Source organism: Syngnathus typhle, linkage group LG21, assembly GCF_033458585.1.
Source record: "Syngnathus typhle isolate RoL2023-S1 ecotype Sweden linkage group LG21, RoL_Styp_1.0, whole genome shotgun sequence".
NCBI lineage: Eukaryota > Metazoa > Chordata > Actinopteri > Syngnathiformes > Syngnathidae > Syngnathus > Syngnathus typhle.
Genome location: NC_083758.1, coordinates 4,082,145 through 4,097,908, shown reverse-complemented (window position 1 = coordinate 4,097,908; position 15,764 = coordinate 4,082,145). Strand labels below are relative to the sequence as shown.

Below are 15,764 nucleotides of genomic sequence, written 5' to 3'. Positions count from 1 at the left end.
TCTCCGGGGCCCCTTCCAATTCCATTTAGGGCACTTCTGGCTCACTCCAAGATGGCTGACACATGACTATGGTAAGCAAAGTTGGAACGGGTTGAATTGGACGTGCTAACCAGTGCGCTGCACATTTTTGAAATGTCCAAAGTCAGAAAAAAGTCCACCTTGTATCAATAGAGCATTTATATGCTTTAATGCAGTGGTCCCCAACCTTTTTTTGCGCCACGGACCGCTTACATGTCAGAAATATTTTCACGGACCGGCATTTCTATAAATCAATAATACATTTATATTAATAAATAATACATTTTATAATAAATATACAAGTACGATGAAATAAAAGGATACGACTGACATAAAAACAAGTAGAAATGACAAAAATAAAACTCAGCATTACGTTGAATTAGTGGGAGCACTGAGTTTGTTTCTCAGAAACGAGCCGGTCCCATCTAGACGTAATCGGAGACAATGACACCCGAAGTGATTAAGGTTTGTCTTTTATTGCAGGATGCTTGGGCTCCATGTGTTGAAGCACTTTTGAATGCTTCATTGCCTGGTTAGTTAGCCTGTCGCCACATATTGTCTTTGCGGGCTCGACTGGGGAAACATGTCACGTGACCGGGACGAGTGTCTTGACTTGAATTAATTGATCGTCGATCTTTTTTTTTTTTCTTTTTTTTTTTTTTCTCTGCGCGGCTTGGCGGCCCGGTACCAAGTGACCAGCGGACCGGTCGCGGCCCGGTGGTTGGGGACCGTTGCTTTAATGTAAAATTTCATTACGTGAGGATCGTTAATTCATTAAATCTCCATTCCATACGGAACTTTGTTGTGGGGGGATACGTTTTGGTTGGGGTTATGAATATGATTGCAAACTCTTTCCTTTTTGTCTTTATAAACGTCGGAAGAGTTCATCTCCATCAGGAGAGATTTGGGTCCGTCAGTGGGGGAGGAGGAATACTCCACGCCTGTTCGACGCTACTCGTGTGTATGTATCCGCGCGCGCGTGTGTGGGCGCGCAGTCTCTTAAATGTTGTTAATCCAACCTCTGCACTTTCTGATGCATTCATGCAGATGTTGGACGCGTATCTCACAATACAGTACTCCGCTCTAAAATGAATTCATGATGCCCCCCAAATGCAAACTCTACTTGCTTTGTTTGGAACGAATGCACTGTTTTCCTTCAAAAAAACAACAACCTTAAAAACAACGAACCAGTCAGGCACCTCAGTCAAACGCACCAGTATAAAAAATGAAATGAAAATGTTTTAACACGACGTATTCATGCGTCAATTCATCTCAAAGTCGTCAAACCAGTTTGACACTGACAATCTTGTTTGTTTGTTTGTGCGTGTGTGCGTGAGATTCACGTTGTAGTACTGGATAAATCCATTAAGTGTCGCTGTTCGTTTAAAGTTATACAGTATCAAACCTCAGAGTCGTACACGATGCCTCCCTCACAACTCTGGACTCATCCATAGCAGCATTGAAATTTAAAATGTCAACATTTCCTCTATCTTCATTTTAAACAGGCAAACACCAAAATCAACCTGGACATCTACCCCCATGTTTTGTCAGGGTAGATGTAGCACACTGTATCAAGATGATCTGCCGATGGGACTGCCTGAAATAACCAAAGACCTCGTGTTAAGGATTTCTTTGTTAGGTCAATAGCACAGCTTCTTAAGTCACAAGGTTTGCAACATGCAAAAGAACTTCTTCGTGCTATCACCATTGTGGCACTGAGTGAGACAGAGCGTCATGACAATTCTGGAGCCCCTATCCCATCAGAAAAGTGCAAGAAATACTTGAGAGCGCAAATCGCAGAGGAATTTGTCCCCATTTCAGATGAGGAAGTCGAGGGACAAGAACCAGGTGATGATGCATTAAATCAGCACATCCAGACCAATGCCCGAGAGTGGGTGACAGAAATATGGATGTGAGGAGAGCAGGTCACTTGCCATGGCTAATGGGGATAGAGACGACATCCCACTTCCTCCCTGAGATTATTCCCCAAATAACGAGACTTGGAAGTTACTCGCCACTCTGGATAGCAATAATGGTCCCTCTCTTCAAAAGCGCCAGCATCACTGCAAGTTCCGCAGCTGTTGAAGCCGAGTTCAAAAACATTTTAAAAAAAGGCCTTTTCAAGCGTGAAAGCCTACCCGTTCGTGTGGACCGGCCGGTTTGTTGCTCGTCATCTTCCCTTCATTGAGGGAAACATGCGGATTTGCTCTGCAAAACAAAAAAGTGATGGGTGTGTGATTCCACGACTGTCAGAGAGCCTGACAATGTCTGCGGTACTTCTCAAACTGAAGTAGTAAACAAAAGGGGAGAAAAATCTCATCCTGGAGCGGAGCCAGATGCATCTACTGACAGTGCCGTTGAAAGCCGGAGAGGTTTAGCGGTCCCACCGAGAAAAAGAAAGACAACTTTCATATCTCTCTCCTTGTCCTGAATGGCTGCATATTGACACACAAGTGGGCTGGAAAAAAGTCAAGGTACCACTGTTGAAAAACGGGAACCATCAACAGCCTGTTAAAGTTCGCACGTCAACAGTGTTTGTGCATTTGATTCTTTCTTGCAATGCTTATGCTGTTCTTTCTGCGAACGTTTTTCATGTGAAAAGACTCTTCTGAACTATGAACGTGGGAACCAATTCCTCCACCTGGTGAAAAGCATCACAACACAGAGTGGGAACCCACAGAGGGCAGAACTGCTGGGGGAAATTTTCAAACCTGTCCTCCTGACCTCTGGTGCTCTCCAGATTGATGCACAATGCCACATCTCCACTGTACTTCAGAGCGCAATGAGGAATATCCCAAGTGTTTGTTCGTTTGATCAAACAATGCTCCTCACAGTACTGCAGTTTAAGCCAACAAGAAACAAGGCAAGTTGCACTTCCATGCTCCTCACAGTGCTGCAGTTTAAGCCAACAAGAAACAAGGCAAGTTGCACTTGTTTGTCCAAACGTTGCTGTCCTGCAGACCTGATTCATTTGGGAAATAACCATGATCCAAGTGTGAGTCCAATTTTGGGCCTTTTCTCTTCTTCATGATCAGTTGCTATTGTTGAGAGATGCTCTCAATTATCCATTTTCCTATTGTATGTGTGGTCAGCATATGTTAAAATTGTGTTATTTTCTTATGACAGCATCTCGATTTATTGTGTGATTGGAACCACCTGTTAAGTGGGCGTGTTTGATCAAAAGCCTTCCTGCATGCTGCACAGCGGCTCCCTACAAGCTGTCGCCGCAGTCGTCGCAGAGAATGGTGTGCAAACAGAGTTGATCGTCCTCCTCGTCTGTCTTTATTTCATTCCGCTGAGTTTGGTGCGATTGTGTTCCTCACAAGTACCTACTGCTGTATGGCTACTCTGCCAACAGGTTATGGGCCCAGGTAAACCCAACACCGCATGTTCCCACCGACGTACTGGTGATGATAGCACGCTGTGAGCACCATGAGCGGACGGGCTGCAGAGAGGAACAGTTTTGCTAGCCGCCGGTCGCGGTTAATGTTCGACGGTGATGAAAAGAATTACGAATTATGGGAGGCAAAGTTTTTGGGCCACCTGCGATTGCAGGATTTGAAAGAGGTTGTCTTAAACGAGCCCACAACCGAGGAAGAAGACGAACTACAGCAAGACGCTGGAAAGAGTGAGGAAGCGTATGCAGAACTCATTCAGTTTTTGGATGATAACAGTTTGTCGCTGGTGATGCTGCAGATGACGGGCGAGGGGCCCTACAGATCCTAAGAAACTACTATCAAGGCAAAGGCAAGCCACGCATCATGAGTCTCTACACAGAACGGACATCACTACAGAAGTCTGAGAGTGAAAGTGTGACCGAGTATGTGATCCGGGCAGAGACCGCAATCACAGCGCTAAGAAATGCCGGTGAGGTATTAAGTGATGGACTATTGGTAGCAATGGTGTTAAAAGGTCTGCCGGAGTCCTTGAAACCATTTGCAATCCATGTCACACAACGTGATGAGACGATGCAGTTCTCTGAATTCGAGACAAAAATGCCCAGTTACGAGGACACAGAGAAGATGCGGGCTGAGGCAGATGACAACGTGATGAACGTACGGCAGAGGAGAGCGAGACCTGACAGACCAGCTGACCGGGGAGCCGAGAGGAGCCCCGCGGAGGTGGTGTGCTTCAAGTGCGGCCTGAAGGGCCACATGGCCAGAGCCTGCCGACGTAAACTGTGGTGCAGTCATTGCAAGAGCAGCACCTGCAGGCGGAAGCAGCGCGGCAACCGGGACGACGCACGGAGGGTCCACGGGGAGACGGAAGACCAGGACCGAGACGAGTACTTCTTCCGAGTGAGCGAGGGGGCAGCAAGAGTCGACGTGAGAGGCCTGATGCTTGACTGCGGGGCTACCTCGCACATTGTCACAGACCTGGCAAAATTCAAGCGGTTTGATGACGGGTTCCAGGCCGAGACACGCTGCGTGGAGCTGGCGGACGGCACGCGGTGCAAGGGCGTCGCGGAGCGGAGCGCCGAGGTGATGCAGAAGTCTGCCTGGTCGATAGCACAGGTAGACGCACCTGAACGCAACGCTGAGGCAGGCGCTGTACATCCCATCCTACCCAACAGGACATCCTATCCGTGAAAGCAGCTACGGCCAGGGGAGCCACTGTGGTCTTCAAGGAGGAGAAGAACGTCCTCATCTACCAAGACGGTACGAAATTCCCCATCCACGTACGTGATGGACTATATTATTTGCATACAGTAAATGATGATGATGAGGATGATGATGATGATTGTGATGATGATCAGTGTAAAGGATGTCATGCTATTCAGACGTGGCATGAGATACGGGGACACTGCAACTATAAAGACATTCAGAAATGACAAAATGTTGTTGATGGCATGAAAATGAAGGGGGTCAATAAGCAAACCTCAACATTGTGAAGTGTGTACTAAAGGCAAGTTTTTCCCAAACCAGGAACAAAGACCCTGATGTGAGGGCTAAGACCCCTCTAGAACTAGTTCACACAGATTTGGCAGGGCCAATCCATCCAGAATCTAAAGAGGGTTACAGGTATGCAGTTTCATTTACTGAGGAGTTTTCCAGCACTCTTTTTGTGTACCGTATTTTCCGCCCTATTAGGCGCACCGGGGTATAAGGCGCACCTTCAATAAACGGCCCATTTTAAAACTTTGTCCATATATAAGGCGCACCGGCCTATAAGGCGCATAAAATAGAAGCTTTACTGCAACAAACTGAGGTTGACTAGGGTTGCGCTATGCACCCACTAGCCAATAACCAACGAGCCCTCTGTAAACAATCGCGTTTCTCAAACAATCTCCTATAAAATGATTGGAACTGACTAAAGTTCAATCTAACGCATTGGTACTACTTACCTATGTTTCCCTTCCATATCGATCCGTAGATTTACTCGAAACATGAACAGAGCAGCCTATTTTGACATGAAATAGCCTCGCGCGTATAGCAGCTATCGTTATAGCATTAGCCATCCGCAAAAACCCATGACCCTCAGCTCGCAATCTCCCATGAGCCTCAGCAAAGTGTAAACAAACAATCGCGTCTCTAAAACGAGCTCCTATAAAATGATCAGAACTGACTAAAGTTCGATCTAACGCATTGGTACTACTTACCTATGTTTCCCTTCCATATCGATCCGTAGATTTACTCGAAACATTAACGGAGCAGCCTATTTTGAAATGAAATAGCCTCACGGGTACAACAGCTATTCGGTGACGCCCCCTGACTACAGTTACCGTAATGCTGGGAAGCGATGCAACCTTGTAATTTACTAGTCGTACTAAAACGTACTAAAACATTTTGGCAGAGCACTGTGTACAACCAGTATGGATCAACAAATTCATCACTTGATCCATATATAAGGCGCACCGGGCTATAAGGCGCACTGTTGACTTTTGATAAAAATTTAGGTTTTTAGGTGCGCCTTTTAGGGCGGAAAATACGGTATTTCTTCAAGAACAAAAGTGACACTGTTCAAGCTACAGAAAGGTTTCTGGCAGATGTAGCCCCCCCCCCATATGGCAAAGTAAAATGTATCCGATCTGATAATGGTACTGAATTGACAAGTGAATATTACCAGACTTTGCTCACTAAAAATGTGATTAAACATCAGACATCAGCACCGTACTCTCCTCACCAAAATGGTACTGCTGAGCGCAATAGGCGAACACTTTTTGACATGGCAAGGTGTATGCTCATTGATAGTGGTTTGCCAAAACAACTATGGACCGATGCAGTCCAAACTGCTGCTGTGATCCGGAACAGGTGTTTTAACAAAAGAACAGGGCAGGCAGCCATCCAGATGTTTACAGGAAGAAGACCACATTTGTCTAGGATGCAGAGGTTTGGTTCCGAGTGTTATGCCTATAAACAAGACAAGAGAAAGCTTGAGCCAAGGTGTGAAAAATGTGTTTTTATTGGCTATGATAAAACCAGTCCTGCATACATTGCGTATTCCCCTGTCAGTAAGAAAGTGCAAAAGCACAGATTGGTCAAGTTTGTGGCAAAATCAGGTGTAGAACCACAAACGCAGACTAATGTCACATCTGAGGATGATGACTTTGTAAGAACCAAACCGAGAAGTCCAAATCTTGCGTTCGGAGAACAAAAACCTGAAGTCAGCCACCACCAACCACAACAAGAAAGAGCTGAGATCAAACGTGAGCCTGATGGTAGGTAGCCGTTACCCTACCAGAGAGAGAAGGCAGCCAGACAGATACACCGATTGTAATGTGTCCAAATATGTGTCTGATGATGAAGAGACTGATCAAGTCCAGAGTAACATTGATTACTGTTATCGTGTAATGTGTAACATATACCTGTGTCATTTTCGGGAGCTGTAGCCTCAGATAAGGCCAAAGAGTGGGTTCGAGCCATGGATGAGGAAATGCATTCACTTCAAGAAAACAACACATTTACCTTGACCAATTTGCCAGAGGGCAAGAAAGCAGTGGGGGGTAGATGGGTGTATGCCATTAAAACAGATGTTGATGGATTTGACAAGTACAAGGCCCGATATGTTGCTAAGGGATATAGCCGCCAAAAGATGGGCGTAGATTATGGGGAGACATTTTCTCCTACAGCTAACATGACCAGTGTTTGAGTTCTGATGCAGGAAGCAGCGCAGGAAAAGTTGATTTGACACCAAATGGATGTGAAAACCGCACATTTAAACGCACCCGTAGACTGTGAGGTCTACATGGAACAACCAGAAGGGCGTGAGGAGAGATCTCAAACAGATAGGAAGTTTGTATGCAAAATTGAGAAGCCATTGTATGGGTTAAAACAATCAGGCAGAAATTGGAATAAGTTGTTGCACGATCACTTGACAGAAAATCATTTGACCCAAAACCAAGCTGACCGCTGTGTTTACACAAGAGAGACAGAATATGAGAAAGTCATTGTGATAATATGGGTTGATGACCTATTAATTGCAGCAAGTAATGAAGAAGCTATGGAGGTCACAAAAGACATGCTGACAGCAAGGTTCAAAGTGAAGGACTTGGGTAAACTGAAACATTTCTTGGGCATCGATTTTGAGCAAACCAGTAACTGTGTAGCAATGTCTCAAGCTAAATATGTTGAGAAGATTTTAGAGAGGTTTAATATGCAAGATGGCAAAAGTAGATCGACACCTCGTGAACAAAAACTGAACGACACAGATGATGCTGCGTTATTGAGTGATGTTTCAATGTACAGAGAAGCAGTGGGTGGTCTTATTTATTTAACTGTATGTACAAGACCTGACTTGAGTTTTATTGTAAGCAAACTGTCACAGTATTTTAATCAACCTACTGTTGAACATTTTTGGACAGTGAAACATGTGCTCAGATATTTAAAGGGTACTAGTGACAAGAAGTTGTGCTACCAAATGAGTAATGACAACCTGGGTATACAAGCCTACAGTGATGCAAACTGGGCTGGTGATGTAGATCGACGTGGTACAACTGGTTATTGTGTAACTCTATCTCAGGGTGGTACTTTAGTGTCATGGAAGACAAAAAGACAGCCAACTGTAGCACTGTCTACTTGTGAGGCAGAGTATATTTCAGATGTTTGAAGTGAATTGGCATCAGTCGCTTGGGTTTGTTGAAATGTTTCCGGTGATCGAAACCTTTACCGCTGAATGATGTTGAAAAAGCAAAAAAAAACAAAACAAAACAAAAGCAACCACAACCAATCATCTCTCGCGTGCGCCGTGTTGATTTGCTGCTTGTTCAACTGTTTGTTGCCTTGGCGGCGAGAATGAATGATGACCAACAATGAGTCAGTCAAGTGAGCAAAAATACGGAGGGTTGGGGTGCTCTCTAGTGGAGGCATCTTGTAACGCACCCCACTTCTTTCTGCGAGCAGGACGGACGGACGTCTTTTGACCTCAACGTGTAAACCAGTGGTGTCAAAGTGGTTTTTTTCGCGGGCCGCATGGTAGTCACAGCTTCTTTCGGAGGCCCATTATGACTGCGTGTCAACCCAAATCAATGTACGAGCACCTCATATTATATCCAGTAAAAGCTCCGAAACAGACTGCCAAAAAACTCGTCTTCAAATCAGACTCAAATATTTAGAAGAAGAAAAAAAAGAAGATATTATTAAAAGTGAAGACAATTTGCAATTCTAGTAATGACACCAATTTGATGGACAATTTGTCTTCGCGGGCCACATCAAATGATGCGGCGGGCCGTATCTGCCGGCCGGGCCTTGACTTTGACACCTGTCGTGTAAACCCAATGGCCGAGAAAAGACAACCTTGCCAATAAAGAAGCAACTGGGTGTGACATGTTGGTTTGAAGCAACTTTGCCATGGAGAACTGCACCCTGAGGTCAGGTCGTTCGGTCGGGTCAGCTTGGCCTTTGTCCTGCAAAGCGACTGTGGCGTGAAAGGTCTGGAGAAGGTTGCTCAACGCGGAGGGAGGGAAGGACGGAGGGAACAGAACGTTCTGTCTTTATGATGACTTGAGAGTCAAATGTTCCATTGCAAATCTTTGTGACTTCAAAGCTGCTTGCCTTTCCGTGACGTGTCGTGTCGTGTCGTGTCGTGTCTTGTCGTGGGCAGCGATTCAACTGAAGAGGGCGCAACAGCAATGTGTCAATCAATCCTCTCATTTAGCAATTCAACTGAAGAGGGCGCAACAGCAATGTGTCAATAAATACTCTCATTTATTTCTACAAACATAGTTGCTCCATCAGAGCACAGACACACAGCTCGGTCACTTTTCCATTCCACATAGAACCGAAACGGCGTCGATTCAAGCAAGCGCCAAACGTCATGTTGTACATTTGACCTATTCCTTTGCTCCTTTCTCTTTGACTGCATGCTGAGGGAAATCAAGTTGATTGGTTGGCAACTTGCAAGCAAGCCTTCAACTTGGGCAGAAGCTTTGAGACGACGAAGGCTGAACGTGTCAAAGCAGAGTGACGTCACGCGCGGTGCGGGCTAGGACTTTAGTTGCGTCCGTGGGTCAGTCGCACTTGTCGAGTTGGAGCCGCCGTTCCTGTCTGCCAGTCTGCCTGCCTGCCTGCCTGTCTGCCTCGCTCGCTGTCTGAGAGTCTCGCATCGCAGCCCAAGTTGTTGATCAATCACCCAAGGCGCCCGAGGATGGTCCACCAAAGTTGCCGCGGCCGCCGCGAACTGCTCATCATGAGTCTGCGCCCCGCACTTGTGTGCTTTCTACTGCTCTCCCTAACCAGGATGGCCGAGTCAGATGGTAAAAGCTTCCTCACGACACTTTGTCAATTTCACACCAATGGCACATTGCGAATGCGATCAACGTCAATTTGGTGTCGACTCACTCGAGTGCAAGCAGCCTTAATGGTTTTCATGTCGCCAACGAGAGAGATCGATGCAGTCGCCGTCTGAGCAGTTCTTTCTTTCCAAGGACTTTTCTTCACCAGTTTGAGCCAGTCTTTGTCGTTTTCTAGCTTGCGCTCCTGAGTTAAGGTCGCTGGTAACTTTGAAGTGAATTGGTTTCAAACAGGCAAACCACACATGATTCTTCTTTTTTATTCTATTTCTTTCCTTTTTCTCTTTTCATTGGTGTGCAGGAGTAGTCTCTCTTTTTTTTTTTTTTTTCCGCCTTTGAAATAAAGCAACGAATAGAGGATGTCCGTTTCATTTTTGTATAGCTTGTATTTGCTTTCAGCTTCAGGTGTTCTTGTTTGGATGAAGTCAACGTTTTCTTTCTCTTTTTCTTTCTCTCTCTCTTTCTTTTTCTCTTTCTCTTTTGTTAGAGCGACACCCTAACTAACCCTCCTGCCGTTTGCTATGGTCTATTGATAGATTGCAATTCGTAAGCCTCCAAAACAAAATCAGGTCCCTCTCTCCGTCATTTCGACTGAATCATAGCCAGCCTGTGCAAAAGATCGTCATCGTGATTGTCTGTTTGTACTTCCCGTCTGATGCCTCGTTTGTGTCCATTGATGGCGTACGCCCGCTAGCTAGTTAGGAGCCGGGAGAATTGTTTGAAAGGAATGCTCTGCCACGGCGATGAGTGCAAAAAGCAAACAATCCATTGTAAAATCTCTCGCTCATATTATCCTTTTGTTCCTTGCTTGTCCAGACTGCGACGGCACGGCTGACAAGGTGCAATTCTGCAAGGTTGGCGACAAGCTCAAACTGACCTCAGGTGCCGCAAGTGGCACCCAGGTCACATGGAGCGGCACCGGCGTAACTCGCGCTACATATGACGATGACACAGAACAAAAAGTCCTGGAATTGGCCGGCCTGAGCGCTGCAGACAGCGGCAAGTACACTGCCACCTACACCGGCGGCCCCAAGAACTTCTTAATCCTCGTCGGAGCCGGTAAGTTGCACGACAATCGGCTGGTATCGCTGAGCGACCGTTGCGTTTTGTGAAAGACACCACGTGGCAAAGCGGGCGGCTTAAACGGTTCAAATTTGGAATGAAATTCAAATGTGCCACTTTGCCATCTGGGAGAAAAGCAAACGTTGCTCTCAGAGGAAATCGGGGCAACTCCTTTTCTTACCCTCGGCTCAAATCCTTTGCCGAGAGGATGGCGGGCGCCGCCGTCGTGCTACATTTGTCGGAGCGCAGAGCAAAATCGTGTAGCGCGTGCCCTCGGCGGGGCCCACCGGCTGCTGCACTCGGACTTGACCACTGAGGTGAATGTCACACTCTTTTGGGGTTTTTCAGTCCCCTGCGACGAAGGCCAAGAATGCAAAGTTGTGAAGGGGAGCTCCATCGAGATGGACTCCGGAGCGCCTTCCGAGACTGTCGCCTGGACTCATGAGAAGACATCTGGGGGGGCGGGTCCATCGATCCCTGACATCAACTTCACTGACAACAACAAGAAAAAGCTGGGCCTCTTCAACGTGAAAGCAACGAACGCGGGGACCTACGAGGCCAAGTACCCCAGCGGCGAACCGCAGACCACTAAAACATTTACAGTCTCCGTCCAAGGTAGCTCTCACGCCGCGGGATTGTTGCCACGAAAGGAATTCAGCCGATGCACCCTTGCTCAAAACTTTGCCGCCTCACTTCTTCTCCCCAACAGATCCCATCACCACTGTCAAAATCGAGGGCGACGGTTCTGTGTGTGTGCAGGCGGCAAGGTCATCTTAGAGTGCAAGGTCATAGGTGATGCCAAAGAGGTCACTTGGAAGAAGGGCACTACTCCCCAAACTACTAACGTCAATGGCAACAAGGTGACCATCAACGGGGCTAAACCGGGCGACGCCGGTGAATACACTTGCCGCGCCAAAAGCTACCTTGGCGGTCAACCGGTCGATAGCCCCGAGTTTACTCTCGCCGTTAGCGGTGAGTACGCCGCCATTTCTTGGGTTGACGTCAGCCCTGTTTGCGAATGTCAGTCCCTGTTTTCAACAGCGGCTGTCGACTGCGAGAAACAACAAAAAGGCACAAACTCCTCCACCTCCATCATCAACAGTGACGAAAAAAGTGAGTACTTCCACTCACTGGAGCAAGCCCCGCCCTGCCTCGCCCAGGCCAATGATTGTCGTCACCTTTGCTCTAGAGCCGACCTTCGATGCCGCCCGGGCCGCGTCCTGCTCCGTCGCTCTGGTGGTGATGACCAGCCTCCTTCAGCTCTGCTGGATGCTTTAGACACGGCGGCTGCCGGGTGAGTCGCCGGCCGCACCTTGCTCCTTTGTTGTTCCTCCTCCTTTGCGATTGCCAACCGGCGGCTGTCTGCTTTTCCTCAGTCGAATGGAAGTGCGGGCGGGGGGCTTGACTGCCGCCGCCGCCGCCGCCGCCACCTTTGCCTTTTTGGAGCGGGAGGAGCGAGCGCCCAGAGTGGAGCAGCAGGCAAAGCTTTTTTTTTTTGTTTTTATTGTTTGTTCCTTGTTCCGTTTAGTTCACTCGAGCATTTGAATCATCAGAATCACTGAATCCGCCACACAATCCAAATGGTGACTTAGTTTTGCGAATGTTTTGGATTGCAAACGCATCATCAGTGTCGAAAAAGTCAGCGGTCCAGGCTCACCTTTGCATTTTCAGCCGCTTAGTTGCCGTCGTCTTTGTTATTTGACTTGGCACTGGAAACAAAGAGGGAGGGACGGCGGCACGCTTGCTGTAGGTAAGTGCTCCCCCCTAGCGGCGGAACTGGTGGCAAATGTCAAAAGGTTCAAAAATGACCTTTCCAATTAGGCATGTATTATTAATACCTTTTGGTAGCCATCTTTGTATGACCTCGGTTAGTTAACAACGAGTTTGTTTTCAGTTGTCGATTTGACCTATTTATCCAATTTATTGAGAGTAAGCTATTATCCGTGTTGGTATTGTCTCGCTCAATTCTTGGCGTAACACTGTTGAATGATTTGATCGAGTCCATCATTTAGTAATAGTAAGGTACCTTTTGTTAACCAGTCTCGAAGAATGATGAATTCTTTGATCTGTTCTTCCCATGTTGACTATGCGCATGATGATGGCGATCATTTCATCATTCACCATTTATATATTATTATGATTATTTCTTCATTTATTTATTATTCATTATTTATCTTTTTTCCTTTGATTATTCATTTATCATATCTCTTTTGTTACTCCGTATGGAATTAGACTTGTTTATTTGAACATTTATTCAATCGATTGAATCATTCATAGTAAGCTCTCTCTACGTGATTTGAAATGATAGGCGCGCTCACAAACACTTGATTTGTTGTTGATCTGTTGATTATTCAACCTATTTAATCATTTGTTCAGAGAATCGAGTAAGCTATCTTTTGTTCTTATTTGGAAATCTAGGCGGTCGTAGCACGGTTGACTTATTTGAATGACTCATTTATTGATTAAGCTCTTTTGTTCTTACATGAGTTGAAATGATGGGCGCCGCATGCTCACAAACACGCCGTCTGATTCAGCCATTGATTCACTCACTCTAATCAGTTATTCATAGAGTAAGCTATCTTGTAGTAAAAATGATCATCCATGTATACTGCTGGCACCTGAGAGAGATTGTGGGTCATGGCGCATGATGGGAAGTGTGAGGAGAGGGCGATTGGGGGCAGGAAATGACGCGCGAGTGTGGAGGGAAGGGGATTGGGCCGCCAGCAGCTCGTGTATGTAGAATTGTCTTAAGTTGTTATTTCGGTTCAATAAAAGCGATGAAATTGCACCCGACTCTGGTTTCTTTTGTCTGTAGCAGGCGTGCGTGTGCAGGAGAACCTTTGAAGGCAATGAAGGACCAAGGCATCGGCTGACATTTGACCAGTCAGCGCACAATTTGGGTTAACATTTGACCAATCGGCGCACTGCATGGATTTGAAGCGGCGGCTCGGTGGCGCACTGGTTAGCGCGTCTGCCTCAGGAGGGCAGCGGTTTGATTCCACCTTCAACCCTCCGTGTGTGGAGTGTGCATGTTCCAAATTAGTATGCCAGATGTTTTCAATTCAGGATATGAAGGTAACTTCTTGATATTGGAGAACACGCAGTCCCGCAGTTGTGCAGATTTCTGGGCTACGTGCGTGATCTTGAAGGCAGGAGGTGAGCCATTTGGAACTAAAAGGGTTTTTGTGACCTCGATTGGAGCACTAGGTTGGGCCGAACTAGCGTTTAGAAAGCCGAAAAATAAGCAAAACAATCGGGCCTTTTAATCACGCCTCATGCTCTCGCTGCTGACGTTGCCGTAAATAAGCTCCTCCAAGAGGATCATTTGAGCACTTAACACGCCGCCGTGGAGTATCTATGCGATGAGCCAGACAATTTGCTGCGATTGTGTCTCATTAGGCCTAATCTGCAGAGCCGATAGTGCCGGCCGGGCCTTTAACTAATGATCTCTGCAAACAATAGATGTCCTGCAGAGAAAATGCTGTGAGATGGAAGAATGTCTGATGCCGCACTGCGTCTGCAGTGTTTCACTTTTTGGCAGAGCTGGCAGGCTCATTGTATAGAGCGATAAAATTCCTGCTTTTCTTTTCGCCCTATTAGAATGTGGTGGGTTTTTTTTTCCTTGATTGCAATAATAGTTATTTTAATTTACCGATCATACCAAAAGTTCTGCAGAACTTTTTTATCGGTGCCAAGAACGGGAGGACCCCCCCCCGCCCACCACCCGCATCTCACACGCGTTGCGCCCCTGATCCCTTAAAAAAAAGTCACTTACGTTAAGAAAACAGCAGATGGCAGCATCTACATATTGACTGGAAGGCCTTTCTACGTACAGAAGATGAATCTGAACAGAATAAAAAATACAACAATAATAAAAAATGTATAATTGAAGATTTAATTCAAATATTTTTTTATTTGATAGTATTTACATTATATTGATTTATTTACAGTTATTTTTCTATATTTATATTTTAAATTTAATATTTCAATTATGTGTTTTTATGATTTAATCCAGGGGAATACGTCGATCGCGATCGGCCAGTCGATCTGGTTGATCGCATGACGTTTAAAAAAGAAAATTGCTGTATGCTAGAATCCAGACCATCGCTTGATTGACATACAGGTAGGCCTGTCGGGAGGCAATCACAGTGAACCGCACATGCGCCATAGACAGTAACTACAAAAATGCACGCACTATATTATTTATTTATTTATTTATTTATTCATTCATTCATTCATTCTATTTATTGTAGTGGGTAGATCTTTGTGACTTGGTCATTTTTAAAGTAGCTCGTAAGCTGCAAATGTTTGAGCTCCCCTGATTTAATCTATATTTTTACATTTTCTATAATTATTAGCTTTATTGATTTGGTAACGTTTTGTCAAGTTTTAAAGGACACATTTGTTTAAAGATTAAAGCTTTGTGTGGGCACATAAATTCGATAAAGCCATGCAATTTCACTTCTATTTATGCATATCACCGTCTTCTATTATTACGTTGACTGCACGTTAACGGGCACCCATGCGTATAATTACAATCAAACAAACGCAATAAATGAAACCGCCACAGTCTCTGCGTTCTTTTCTTATTTTTTTCACGCTGACAACACGCCCTAGTAAACTCCAAATTCCTCTCCATGTTAATCCCGCTGTGCATGCGCTCATTCCTGATTTTTGCTTGTGTGTGTGTGCGTGCGCGACCTCGACGACCCCCTCTGTGTTTGTGTGCTTTTTTATGCATGAGCACATCAATGGGTGAGGCCCCCCCCCCCCCTTTTATCTGCACCCGGACACACGCCAACAAGCGGGATTTCCGTGGCTCACACATCAGGCATGATAATTACATGTGAGATGTTGCCCTGTTGCACCTTCACTTTACTCTGGAGGTATTTCAAGGTCGAATGGAGCCTTTTATTTCCAGGATTCACCTACACAGGGTGAATAAATGCTAGACGGG

The 15,764-nt window shown here is 45.9% G+C and overlaps 1 protein-coding gene and 1 long non-coding RNA gene across 5 annotated transcripts in view; one reads left to right on the top strand and one right to left on the bottom strand.

Moving 5' to 3' along the window:
• Positions 1–15,764, bottom strand: part of LOC133145060 (uncharacterized) — a 226,256-nt gene that overhangs the window by 169,231 nt on the left and 41,261 nt on the right. The gene's annotated exons all lie outside the window — the stretch shown is intronic.
• Positions 9,093–13,580, top strand: LOC133145059 (uncharacterized). Its single transcript, XM_061268132.1, has 7 exons — positions 9,093–9,709; positions 10,562–10,804; positions 11,156–11,422; positions 11,517–11,779; positions 11,849–11,920; positions 11,997–12,101; positions 12,184–13,580. The coding sequence occupies exons 1-4, from the start codon at positions 9,601–9,603 to the stop codon at positions 11,582–11,584; spliced, it is 687 nt and encodes a 228-aa protein (XP_061124116.1). The 5' UTR covers positions 9,093–9,600; the 3' UTR covers positions 11,585–11,779; positions 11,849–11,920; positions 11,997–12,101; positions 12,184–13,580.